The 14,364-nt window shown below is 45.7% G+C and overlaps 1 protein-coding gene across 2 annotated transcripts in view; it reads left to right on the forward strand.

Moving 5' to 3' along the window:
- p3h2 (prolyl 3-hydroxylase 2) overlaps window positions 1-14,364 on the forward strand; it is a 198,756-nt gene that overhangs the window by 146,665 nt on the left and 37,727 nt on the right. For both annotated transcript variants that reach the window (XM_068042831.1, XM_068042832.1), the window contains exon 6: window positions 6,524-6,613. In XM_068042831.1, coding sequence (XP_067898932.1) covers window positions 6,524-6,613 — 90 coding nt within the window. The remainder of the gene's footprint in view (window positions 1-6,523; window positions 6,614-14,364) is intronic.

Genomic DNA, 14,364 nt, shown 5'->3' on the forward strand with positions numbered 1-14,364 from the left:
ATATACTGAATATAAGAACATAAGAAATGGGAGCAGGTGTAGACCATTCGGCCCATCGAACCTGCTCTGTCAGTCAATATGATCACGACTGATCCTAGGCTTCAACTGTACTTTCCTGCCCACTCCTCGTATCCCTTGACTCCCTGAGAGACCAAAAATCTATCTATCCCAGCCTTGAATGTATTCAGTGATGGAGCTTCCACAACCCTCTGGAGTAGAGAATTCCAAAGATTTACAACCCTCTGACTGAAGTAATTTCTCCTCATCTCAGTCCTGAATGATTGGCCTCTTATCCTGAGACTGTGTCCCATGTTTTAGATTCCCTGACCAGTGGGAACAATCTCTCAGTGTCTACCCTATCCAACCACATCAGAATATTGTATGTTTCAGTGAGATCACAGAACACGTTTTACTCCAGATCCTAAAGTCAGACATGTGACCAATGAACTCCAAAAAGCCAATCTCAAGGAAGGTCCATTGACTCCTTTCAATGTATATACAGTAGAAACAATGACTTACATTGTTATAGCACCTTGGACCTCACATGAAATCACGACGTGCTTCCGTTTCAAGTAATTACATTGGAGTGCACCCCATCTTCCGCACAGCAAGATCCCACAAACGACAATGAGATAAAGAACTAATTAATCTGCATCAGTGATTTTTTTCTGGCCCTTCCCCTGGTGTCCCATGAGACTGGACTCTTCCCCTGTGGGACTGGGACTTTCCCCTGGAGTCCATCACGTTAGGACTGGCCCCTTCCCCTGCTGTTCTTACCCAGTCTGTGCTGGTATGTGACTCCAGTCCCACACTAGCTTGGTTTACCCTTGACTGCCCTCTGAAATGTCCACTCAGTCGCATCAAAACCCAACCAGAGGTTCAAGACGAAGGCCCATCATCACCATCTCAGTGATGGACAGTGAATGTCGGACTTGCCAGCAACTCCCACAGCCTGAGAATGAATTCTCAAAAATGTTTATATGTGTAGTTAAAATATTTATATGTGTAGTTATTAATCAGTCAGAGTTCAAGGATCTCACGCACACTTTATAAACTCGGTTTCCTAGAAGAGGCTCCAGATATGTGGAAGTGACAGAGTGTCAGGAGTGTTCCTGGGAGTTGTTTTAATGGAGTCTTGTCCGCCTCTCATTCTTCTAAACTCAGAGAATATCGACTCACTTTACTCAGCCTCTTATCATAGAATAACCCTCTCATCCCAGTGACCAATCTAGTGAACCTTCACAGCACTGCCCCCAATGCAAGTATATCAATAATTGTTTAGTGATACAGAACTTGAGTATTGCTGAAAACAGAGACATTTTGTCGAAGCGTTTCGTCTTGCACTCATCAGGGCAATTCGCAAGAATACCAATGTAAGGGAAGCAACAAATTTATACTATACGTGAAGAGAGTGCTGATTGGTTGGCAAGCGGACTCTGGTAGAGGTGTTGCCATGTATTAAACCCAGGGTTGTGCCAGGTTTCAATTCTAAACATATCGATAATGTTAAAGTGGGACACAGTCCCATGATTGATTGAGCATTTATGTGAGATGAGATTGAACAGATTGGTTATCGGGTTACTAATTTACGCCATGCCCTCGGCTGCACTTTTTCGATTTGTTCCGTTTATGCCGCTATACTGATTCAATAGATGACCGCACTAGAAACAATACCCGTTTGAAACACGCCCGCACCGCAAACTAACTTAAGCAGAAGTGGTTTGGCAACACTTGGCAACTCTTTGTAGTATTTTTAAATGATTTGGAGGAAAATGTAGCTGGTCTGATTAGTAAGTTTGCGGACGACACAAAGGTTGGTGGAGTTGCGGATAATGATGAGGATTGTCAGAGGATACAGCAGGATATAGATCGGTTGGAGACTTGGGCAGAGAAATGGCAGATGGAGTTTAATCCGGACAAATGTGAGGTAATGCATTTTGGAAGGTCTAATGCAGGTGGGAAGTATACAGTAAATGGCAGAACCCTTAGGAGTATTGACAGGCAGAGAGATCTGGGTGTACAGGTCCACAGGTCACTGAAAGTGGCAACGCAGGTGGATAAGGTAGTCAAGAAGGCATACGGCATGCTTGCCTTCATCGGTCGGGGCATAGAGTATAAAAATTGGCAAGTCATGCTGCAGCTGTACAGAACTTTAGTTAGGCCACATTTAGAATATTGCGTGCAATTCTGGTCGCCACACTACCAGAAGGACGTGGAGGCTTTGGAGAGGGTACAGAAGAGGTTTACCAGGATGTTCCCTGGTCTGGAGGGCATTAGTTATGAGGAGAGGTTGGATAAACTCGGATTGTTTTCACTGGAACGACGGAGGTGGAGGGGCGACATGATAGAGGTTTACAAAGTTATGAGCGGCATGGACAGAATGGATAGTCAGAAGCTTTTTCCCAGGGTGGAAGAGTCAGTTACTAGGGGACATAGGTTTAAGGTGCGAGGGGCAAAGTTTAGAGGGGATGTGCAAGGCAAGTTCTTTACACAGAGGGTGGTGAGTGCCTGTAACTTGCTGCCAGGGGAGGTGGTGGAAGCAGGTACGATAATGACGTTTAAGAGGCATCTTGACAAATACGTGAATAGGATGGGAATAGAGGGATACGGTCCCTGGAAGGGCAGAAGGTTTTAGTTTAGACAGGCATCAAGATCGGCGCAGGCCTGGGGGGCCAAATGGCCTGTTCCTGTGCTGTACTGTTCTTTGTTCTTTGTAACACAATTAACAACGCCAGTAAACACACAACGAATCTCTCTGATCATGGACTCTCAGAAAGTGAGGAATTTGTTCTTGCACATGGTTTAAATTTTGGTGTGCCTTCATCCCAAATCAAACGGGAAGAGGTATTTGCTGAGTTCGAACTCCTCTACTCTCAAATTTCCTGCCACAAACCAGCGTCCGCTGAAGACGCTGAATCCTTGAAAGCACGCCTCGCTGATCTAGCGCAAGCATATTGCGGGATTCCGAACAACATGTCTGATTTCCACATGCAACGTGAATGTCTGACAATGTGCGAGGCCTTAAGACCAACCCGGACACACACATCAGTAAACCTGACAAAGGGACGGGAATAGTCATCCTTAACAAGCGGGACTATCTCAACACAATGCATGCTATTCTTAGTGACAGGTCCAAATTCGCATCCAGTGGACCTGCCATTCAACAGGGCCGGACAGCCTTGCTCAAAGGTAAGCTTAAAAAATGCATGGTGGACTTGTGTAAGAGCAATGATCTGCCGGGTGATATATATGACAGGGGTCGTCTTCACGGCTTCCTGCCTCCTTGTATGTACGGGCTGCCCAAGACACACAAAAGTGATGTCCCTCTACGCCCTATCTTATCTATGACTGGTTTGGCACAACATGAATTGGCCAAATGGTTGGGTGAATTGTTACAACCAGTTTTGAGCAAGTTCTCCACATAAACGGTGAAGAATTCCTTCACATTTGTGAAGACCGTACATGACTTGCATATTGATAGCAATGCCGTGCCCATGTGCTCACTTAACATTGCTAGCCTATTCACCAATGTACCACTTAAGAAAGCCATAGATATTTGCGCTGCGGCACTATATCATGGCAATCTAGACCCACCACCATTGCATGAATCAGTATTCATTGAACTTATGAATTCGGCAACTCGCGCAGTTGAGTTCAGTTTTAACGACACCATGTGTGCCCAAATAGATGGTGTTGCCATGGGATCCCCTCTAGGCCCAGCTCTTGCAAACATCTTTGTTGGGTTCCATGAGAAACATGTCTTTGATGGAATGACACCTAACCTCCTACCTCTTGCATATTTCTGATATCTAGATGATACGTTTGCTGTATTTAAATCCACAGCTTTATGCAATAATTTCCTTGCGGGTCTTAATGGGCTGCATCCTGTGCTCAAATTCACCTTTAAAATGGAGCAGTCAAATGAGCTCCCTTTCCTTGACGTACTGGTTGAAAAATTTGTGAAGGGGTTCTCTACCACGGTCCACTTGCCAACGAATCAGCACTCTCTTCTCATATAGTATAAATTTGTTACTTCCCTTACATTGGTATTCCTTGTACAAACACACTCAAGTCTCTCTGAACATCGCCACATACAAGTTTCACACCTTTTAAAAGAAAAATCTACTTTTCTATTCTTATGACCAAAGTGAATAAACTCACACTTTCCCACATTATACTCCATCTGCCATCTTGTTGCCCACTCACTTAACCTGTCTATATCAATTTTCAGCTTCTCTGTGTCCTCCCCACAGCTTACCTTTCCACCTACCTTTGTATCATCAGCAAATTTAGATATATTACTCTCTGTCTCTTCACCTAAGTCATTAATTAGATTGTAAATAGCTGAGGCCTCAGCACTGATCCTTACAGCACTCCACTATTCACTGCCTGCCAACTTGAAAATGCCCCATTTATCTCTACGCTCTGCTTCCTGTTCATTAACCTATCCTCTATCCATGCTAATATATTACCCCCAACTCCTTGAGCCCTTATCTTGCCTATTAACCTTTTGTGTGGCACCTTATCGAATGCCTTTTGGAAATCTAGGTATACTACATCTACTGGTTCCCCTTTATCTACCCTACTAGTTACATCCTCTAAAAACTTTCAACAATTTGTCAAACACTTTCCCTTTAGTAAAACCATGTTGACTTTGTCTGACCACACTCTGATTTTCTAATTGCATTGTTAAGACTTCCTCAATTATAGATTCCAGCACTTTCCCGATAACTGATTACAGGTTAACTGGCCTGTAGTTCCCTCTCTTGTCTCTCCCTCATTTCTTGAAAAGCTAATTTCCAATCTGCTGGGATCGTTCGAGAATCTAGGGAATTTTGGTAAATCATAGCCAGCGCATCCACTATCTCTGCAGCTACCTCTTTTAGAACCTTTGGATGTAGGCTGTTAGGTCCTGGGATTTGTCAGATTTTAGTCCCTTATGTTTCTCCAGTGTCTTTTCTCTGCTGATATCAATTACCATAATATCCTCACTCTTTTTAGCCCGTAGGTTGCCGTCTATTTCTGGTATGCAACATGTGCCTTCTACTGTGAAGACAGACACAAAATATTTGTTCAATGCCTCTGCCATTTCCTCATTCCCCATGATATTTTCTCCTGTCTCTGCCTCTAAGGGACCAACGTTTACTTTAGCTACTCTCCACCTTTTTATATATTTGTAAAACCTCTTAAGATCTGTTTTTATATTCCTGGCAAGTTTACTCTCATATTCTGTTTTTTTCCTTTTTATCAACTTTTTGATGGCCCTTTGCTGGTTTCTAAATACTCCCTATCCTCAGACTTACTGCTGTTCTTTGCAACATTATAAGCTTCTTCTTTTAATCTAATACTATCTTTAACTTCCTGAGTGAGCCACAGGTGAGTCTTTCTTGCTAAGATTTTGTTTTTTAATGGAATGTATTTTTGTTGAACATTTTGAATTGTTTCTTTAAATGTTTCCCACTGTTTATTTACCACCATATCTTTTAGTCTATTTACCCAATCAGCCTTAACCAGCTCTCCCCCTTGTACCTAGTTATTTGGCTTTGTTCAAGTTTAAGATTCTTGTTTGGGACTGAAGTTTGTCATTTTCAAGTTTAATATAGAATTCAATTGTATTATGATCACTATTTGCCAATGGATCTTTTACTGTTCCATTACTAATTAATACTGCCTCATTGCACAATATTCGATATAAAATAGCTTTATCCCCAGTTGGTTCCACAACATATTGCTTCAGGAAGCTGTCATAAAAGCAGTCTACAAACTCATCTTCCAGACCACCTTTGCTAATTTGATTGGTCCAGTCTATAGGAAGATTAAAGTCCCCCACGACCATTATATTGCCTTTGTTACAAACTTCAATAATTTCTTCTTTAATGCTCTGTCCAATGGTTATACCATTAGTTAGAGGCCCTACAAACTACGCCCACCAGCGTTTTCTGACCCATGCAATTCCAAATCTCCACACATACGATTCTATTTCCTGAACTTCTGAGGCCAGATCCGTTCTCACAACTTCCATTTATATAGCACCTTTCACATGCTCAGGACTTCCCAAAGTGCTTTACAGTCAATGAAGTACTTTTGAAGTGTAGTCCTGTTGTATTGTAGGAAATATGGCAACCAATGTGCACACAGCAAGATCCCACAGACAGCCATGAGATTAAAAAAAAAACTCTCATTGATACTGAGAGATAGCTATTGGCCAGGGCACTGGGAGAATGCCCCCTGCTGTTCCTCCAATACTGGCCATGGAATATTTAATACCCACATGAGAGGGCAGATGGGCCTCAGTTTAACGTCTCGTCCGAAATATGGCACCTCTGGCAGTGCGGCACTCCCACAGTGCACTGAGTGTCAACCTGGATTATGTGCTTAAGTCTCTGGGGTAGAATTTGAACCCCTGACCTCTGACACAGAGGGAATAGGGTGCTAATAACTGAGGCAAGCTGACACCAATATAGAAGGGTTGGGATATTTCAGAAGTAGGTTGATGGCTTTCCTCTTTCTGTGGTGTGTGCAGGACCTTGTTTGGTACATGGAACGATACCATCTGGAGAAGGAGATTCTCCAGTCAGTCAGCAATGAACTGGGATTTCCATACTTGGATCCGGTAAGTACTTAACACTTAAACCAGTTGGCAACCGATGGGGCTGAAGTGGTCAGTGTGGTGACCTCTGACCTATATATACCAGATGTCATCTATAACAGGCAAAGACCATGTCATCCTCCTGCGGGATTGGTCAGTTAAGTGGGAGGAGATAGTTAGCCATGAGGCAAGTGGAACTTCAAGCATTCATCATAACGGAGGAGCCTCACTTTTCACCGGATATAAAATAAATCTCAAGGTACCAAGTTCCTGTTTACGTCTGCCCCACTGTCACTGCCACAGAGATCAAGTAATGCTATCTCCTGAGCAAACAGCTCAAAACCCTCAGAGTGTTTGATGGGGACAGTGTAGAGGGAGCTTTACTCTGTATCTAACCCCGTGCTGTTCCTGTCCTGGGAGTGGTTGATGGGGACAGTGTAGAGGGAGCTTTACTCTGTATCTAACCCCGTGCTGTTCCAGTCCTGGGAGTGGTTGATGGGGACAGTGTAGAGGGAGCTTTACTCTGTATCTAACCCCGTGCTGTACCTGTCCTGGGTTTCTGGTACAGGAACGATTTGGTACCTTGTCACGAGCACCATTGTGCTATGTGTGGGATGTTGTTGCCATCTGGTGGTGAATGTTTTGAATTGCAGTGTTTCACAATCTTAGTGAAGAGAGAAAAATTGGATTAAAGCAACATACTGCAGATGCTGGAAATCTGAAATTAAAACTGGAAGTGCTGGAAATACTGATGCCGGTCTGGCAGCATCTGTGAACCTTTCATCAGAACAGGGAAAACGGGAATTATTTGGCTCTCAGTGGGAGTCAGAGACAGGGTATGACCATTCACCTGATGAGGTCAAGTATTGCTGAACCTGATGTCTGTCAGACCAATATCGATGTGAGGTAATTCTCTGCAGAGAAGGCTCCTTATATTGAGCAGGAATGAAATTATGGCTATTTCAGGCCTCCGATCTAGGCACGAGAATCACTTGATGCCTTAATTCCTGTCACTCCCTATCTGATAGACTCAAACGAGTTTCTAATTAAATCCAGTCACTTTGGGGTCAGGGTATTTTACCTGTGGAATCGCCATCTCCCAGTGTCCATCTCCCAGTGTCCATCTCCCAGTGGCCACCTCCCAGTGGCCACCTCCCAGTGGCCATCTCCCAGTGGCCATCTCCCAGTGGCCACCACCCAGTGGCCATCTCCCAGTGGCCATCTCCCAGTGGCCATCTCCCAGTGGCCATCTCCCAGTGGCCACCTCCCAGTGGCCATCTCCCAGTGGCCATCTCCCAGTGGCCATCTCCCAGCGTCCATGTCCCAGTGGCCACCTCCCAGTGGCCACCTCCCAGTGGCCATCTCCCTGTGGCCATCTCCCAGCAATGGGCTTCTGACCAATGATCCCTGTAACCAGCAAACCAGCTGGTACAGCACAGGCCGTTCACAAGTTGCCCCATCAAGATACTGTAACTGCTCAGCTGTGCAAAATAAAAGTGAAGGTACCGTGCATTGACATGAACAAACCAGGCACAATGAAAGAGTTTCGAGGGGACACTGCTCCTGACTAATGAGCTGAGCAAGCTGGTCAGTGGAGGAGACAATGGAAGATTTGGAAAGATGTTCGGGGAGGGGATGTCAAGCTCACTGGTATCCCACTCTGCCCATGTGTCCCGAGCCACCGCCTCATTTCTTAACCCATTCCCATTCCGTGTTGCAAAAATTCTGCAGAAATGGGTGCCTGCAGACTGGGAGGTTGGTGAATAGTCCTGAGCTGTGTTGGTGACTTGGGCATGGGGTCTGTATGAGCAGGGGGTCTCTGTGGGCAGGTGGTCTATGTGGGCAGGGGTTCTATGTGGGCAGGGATTCTAAATTGGCAGGGGGTTGATAGGGGTAGAGGTTCTATATGGGCAGGGGATCCTATATGGGTAGGGGGTCTGTATGGAGAGATCAGTACAGGTTAGCATTGGCTTAAAGCTCATTGTTGGTCGCTACAGATGGTGTAAATTGCCTGATCCTAACAAAGCAAAGGTACCTCGGTATCAGGTGATGATGAGTGTACTGCATCTGTAACTAATAGAAGCCTCCTCCCAAAGAGGGGGTTGTGGTCTCAATGACAGCTCTTGACAGGGTTTTATTTACAAGACTCTCTAATGTGCTCAGTGTGCGAGAGAACCCAGTAAAGTAACTGGCAAATCTGGCACATGGAGACCTGTGCTGGACCTGCCCTGGGAGTGTTTGATGGGGCAGTATCTTTTTTTTATTCTTTCATGGGACATGACTGTCGCTGGCCAGGCCAGCATTTATTGCCCATCCCTAATTGCCCTTGAGAAGGTGGTGGTGAGCTGCCTTCTTGAACCGCTGCAGTCCATGTGGGGTGGGTACACCCACAGTGCTGTTAGGAAGGGAGTTCCAGGATTTTGACCCAGCAACAGTGAAGGAACGGCAATATAGTTCCAAGTCAGGATGGTGTGTGACTTGGGAGGGGAACTTGCAGGTGGTCGTGTTCCCATGTATTTGCTGCCTTTGTCCTTCTCGTTGAAATCTGTATCACGCCACACAAGTGTAAGGCAATGACGATCTCCAACAAGAGAGAATCGAACCATCTAGAGGAGTATAGAAAGTGTAGGGGGGTACTTAAAAAAGTAATTAGGAGAGCGAAGAGGGGACATGAAAAAACACTGGCGGGCAAAATAAAGGAAAATCATAAGGCATTTTATAAGTATATTAAGGGCAAGAGGATAACCAGGGAAAGAGTAGGGCCCATTAGGGACCAAAGTGGCAATCTGTGTGTGGACGTAGGTGAGGTTTTAAATGATTATTTTTCATCTGTGTTCACTATGGAGAAGGACGATGTAGTTCTCGAGATCAGGGAGGGGGATTGTGATATACTTGAACATATTAATATTGAAAGGGAGGAAGTATTAGCTGTTTTAGCGGGCTTAAAAGTAGATAAATCCCCAGCTCCAGATGTGATGTATCCCAGGCTTTTATGTGAGGCGAGGGAGGAGACAGCAGGGGCTCTGACACAAATTTTCAAATGCTCTCTGACCACAGGAGAGGTACCAGAGAACTGGAGGACAGCGAATGTGGTTCCATTATTCAAGAAGGGTAGCAGGGATAAACCAGGTAATTACAGACCGGTGAGTCTAACATCAGTGGTAGGGAAACTATTGGAAAAAATTCTGAGGGACAGGATTAATCTCCACTTGGAGAGGCAGGGATTATTCAAGGATAGTCAGCATGGCTTTGTCAGGGGGAGATCGTGTCTGACTAACTTGATTGAATTTTTCAAGGAGGTGACTAGATGTGTAGATGAGGGTAAAGCAGTTGATGTCGTCTACATGGACTTCAGTAAGGCTTTGATAAGCTCCCACATGGGAGATTGGTGAAGAAGGTAAGAGCACATGGGATCCAGGGCAATTTGGCAAATTGGATCCAAAATTGGCTTAGTGGCAGGAGACAGAGAGTGATGGTTGAGGGTTGTTTTTGCGAGTGGAAGCCTGTGACCAGTGGTGTACTGCAGGGATCGGTGCTGGGACCCTTGCTGTTTGCAGTGTACATTAATGATTTAGACGTGAATATAGGAGGTATGATCAGTAAGTTCGCAGATGACACGCAAATTGGTGGTGTCGTAAATAGTGAGGAGGAAAGCCTTAGATTCCAGGAAGATATAGATGGGCTGGTAAGATGGGCAGAGCAGTGGCAAATGGAATGTAATCCTGAGAAGTGTGAGGTGATGCATTTTGGGAGGACTAACAAGGCAAGGGAATATACAATGGATGATAGGACCCTAGGAAGTACCAGAGAGTCAGAGGGATCTTGGTGTACTTGTCCATAGATCACTGAAGGCAGCTGCACAGGTAGATAAGGTGGTTAGGAAGGCATATGGGATACTTGCTTTTATTAGCCAAGGCACAGAATATAAGAGTAGGGAGGTTATGATGGAGCTGTATAAAACACTAGTTAGGCCACAGCTGGAGTACTGTGTCCAGTTCTGGTCACCACACTATAGGAAGGATGTGATTGCACTGGAGAGGGTGCAGAGGAGATTCACCAGGATGTTGCCTGGGCTGGAGCATTTCAGCTATGAAGAGAGACTGGATAGGCTAGGGTTGTTTTCCTTAGAGCAGAGAAGGCTGAGGGGGGACCTGATTGAGGTATACAAAATTATGAGGGGCATTGATAGGGTAGATAGGAAGAAACTTTTTCCCTTAGCGGAGGTGTTAATAACCACGGGGCATAGATTTAAGGTAAGGGGCAGGAGATTTAGAGAGAATTTGAGAAAAAAATTTTTCACCCATTGGTTGGAATCTGGAATACACTACCTGAAGGGATGGTAGAGGCAGGAACCCTCACAACATTTAAGAAGTATTTAGATGAGCACTTGAAATGCCATAGCATACAAGGCTACGGGCCAAGTGCTGGAAAATGGGATCAGAATCGACAGGTGCTTGATGGCTGGTATGGACACGATGGGCCGAAGGGCCTGTTTCTGTGCTGTATAACTCTATGACTGTATCTCCCCTTGATGTTCAATGGCATTACAATTGCTGAATCCTTCACTATCAACATCCTTGGGATTACAATTGACCAGAAACTGAACTGGAGTAGCCATATAAATACCATGGCTACAAGAACAGGTCAGAGGCTAGGAATCCTGCGGTGAGTAACTCACTTCCTGACTCCCCAAAGCCTGTCCGCCATCTACAAGACACAATTCAGGAGTATTATGGAATACTCTCCACTTGCCTGGATGGGTGCAGCTCCAACAACACTCAAAAAAACTCGACACCATCCAGTACAATCCACCACCTGCAAGTTCCCCTCCAAGTCACACACCATCCTGATTTGGAACTATATCGTCGTTCCTTCACTGTTGCTGGGTCAGAATCCTGGAACTCCCTTCCGAACAGCACTGTGGGTATGCCTACCCCAAATGGACTGCAGCGGTTCAAGAAGGCAGCTCACCACCACCTTCTCAAGGGCAATTAGGGATGGGCAATAAATGCTGGCCTGGCCAGCGACGCCCACATCCCATGAATGAATAAAAAAAAGAGGTTGCGATTTTGGAAGGTGCTTTTGCAGGAGCCTTGGTGCGTTGCTGCAGTGCCTTTTGTAGATGGTACACACTGCTGCCACTGTGCGTCGGTGGTGGAGGGAGTGAATGTTTGTGGATGGGGTGCCAATCAGGCGGGCTGCTTTGTCCTGGATGGTGTCGAGCTTCTTGAGTGTTGTTGGAGCTGCACCCATCCAGGCAAGTGGAGAGTATTCCATCACACGCCTGACTTGTGCTTTGTGGACCTCTGGAGTTCAGCTCTTTTGTCCATGTTTGGACCAAGGCTGTAATCAGGTCATGAACTGAGTGACCCTGGCGGAATCCAAATTGAGCCTCAGTGAGCAGGTTATTGCTAAGCAAGTCCCACTTGATAGCACTGTCAATAACACCTTCCATCACTTTATTGATGTTTGAGAGTAGACTGATGGGACGGTAATTAGCCAGGATTTGTCCTCCTTTTTGTGTACTGGACTAACCTGGGCAATTTTCCACATTAGAGTCATAGAGTTATACAGCACAGAAACAGGCCCTTCGGTCCATCGTGTCTGTGCCGGCCAGCAAGCACCTAACATTGTCAGGTAGATGCCAGTATTGTAGCTGTACTGGAACAACTTGCCTAGGGGTGTGGCCTGTTCTGGAGCAAAGGTCTTCAGTGCTATTACAGGAATATTGTCAGGGCCCATAGTCTTTGCAGTATCCAGTGCTTTCAGTCGTTTCTTTATATCACGTGGAGTGAATCAGATTGGCTGAAGGCTGGTATCTGTGATGCTGGGGACCTAAAGAGGAGGCTGAGATGTTTCATCAACTTGGCACTTCTGGCTGAAGATGGATGCAAATGCTTCTGCCTTGTCTTTTGTGCTGATATGCTGGGCTCCTCCATCATTGAGGAGCCTCCTCCTCCTGTTAGTTGTTTAATTGTCCATCACTATTCATGACTGGATGTGGCAGGACTGCAGAGTATAGAGGGAGCTTTATTCTGTATCTAACACTGTTTTTTTTTTTTTCTTTTCTTTTTCTTTTTTTCCCCCTGCATTCCAATTGTGACAACACTTCAAAATTCACGTTGGGATGTCTTGAGGTGGCGAATAGTGTTTGATGGGACAGTGTAGACGGAGCTTTACTCTGTATCTAACCCCATGCTGTACCTGTCCTGGGAGTGTTTGATGTGGACAGTGCAGAGGGAGCTTTACTCTGTATCTAACCCCGTTTTTTTTTTTTTTTTTTTTTTTTTTTCTTGTAGAGGGAGCTTTACTCTGTATCTAACCCCCGTACTGTACCTGTCCTGGGAGTGTTTGATGGGGACAGTGTAGAGGGAGCTTTACTCTGTATCTAACCCCCGTACTGTACCTGTCCTGGGGAGTGTTTGATGGGGACAGTGTAGAGGGAGCTTTACTCTGTATCTAACCCCCGTACTGTACCTGTCCTGGGGAGTGTTTGATGGGGGACAGTGTAGAGGGAGCTTTACTCTGTATCTAACCCCCCGTACTGTACCTGTCCTGGGAGTGTTTGATGTGGACAGTGTAGAGGGAGCTTTACTCTGTATCTAACCCCGTGCTGTACCTGTCCTGGGAGTGTTTGATGTGGACAGTGCAGAGGGAGCTTTACTCTGTATCTAACCCCGTGCTGTACCTGTCCTGGGAGTGTTTGATGGGGACAGTGTAGAGGGAGCGTTACTCTTTATCTAACCCCGTGCTGTACCTGTCCTGGGAGTGTTTGATGGGGACAGTGTAGAGGGAGCTTTACTCTGTATCTAACCCTGTGCTGTACCTGTCCTGGGAGTGTTTGATGGGGACAGTGTAGAGGGGGCTTTACTGTTTAATGTTGAAACATATTGGGGTTTACCATTGACCAGAAACTGAACTGGACCAGTCATATGAATACTGTGGCTACAAGAGCAGGTCAGAGGCTAGGAATCCTGTGGTGAGTAACTCACCTCCTGACTCCCCAAAGCCAGTCCACCATCTACAAGGCACAAGTCAGGAGTGTGATGAAATACTCTCCACTTGCCTGGATGGGTGCAGCTCCAACAACACTCAAGAAGCTCGACACAATGCAGGACAAAGCAGCCCGCTTGATTGGCACCCCATTCACAAACATTCACTCCCTCCACCACTGACGCACAGTGGCAGCAGTGTGTACCATCTACAAGATGCACTGCAGCAACGCACTAAGGCTCCTTAGACAGCATCTTCCAAACCCACGGCCTCTACCAACTAGAAGGACAAGGGCAGCAGATGCATGGGAACACCACCACCTGCAAGTTCCCCTCCAAGTCACACACCATCCTGGCTTGGAACTATATCACTGTTCCTTCACTGTCGCTGGGTCAAAATCCTGGAACTCCCTTCCTAACAGCACTGTGGGTGTACCTACCCCACATGGACTGCAGCGGTTCAAGAAGGCAGCTCACCACCACCTTCTCGAGGGCAATTAGGGATGGGCAATAAATGCTGGCCTGGCCAGCGGCGCCCACATCCCGCGAATGAATAAAATAAAAAGGAATGTGTTCCATTTTCATCTTGCCGAGCAGGAGAATAACATTCTCGTTTTCCACCAATTTCCCTGTGCACGTGAGTTGTACCTTTGGAGGTGCAAAAACAATGGAATGGCTTCATGATCCTAAATAATGTTTACTCCTGATGTGTTGCATATTCATTTTAAAATGTGACTAGCTATTTTTTATGATCCGAATTTGAATGGAGGTTTTTGTCTTGTG

Source organism: Heterodontus francisci, chromosome 11, assembly GCF_036365525.1.
Source record: "Heterodontus francisci isolate sHetFra1 chromosome 11, sHetFra1.hap1, whole genome shotgun sequence".
NCBI classification, from domain to species: Eukaryota; Metazoa; Chordata; class Chondrichthyes; order Heterodontiformes; family Heterodontidae; genus Heterodontus; species Heterodontus francisci.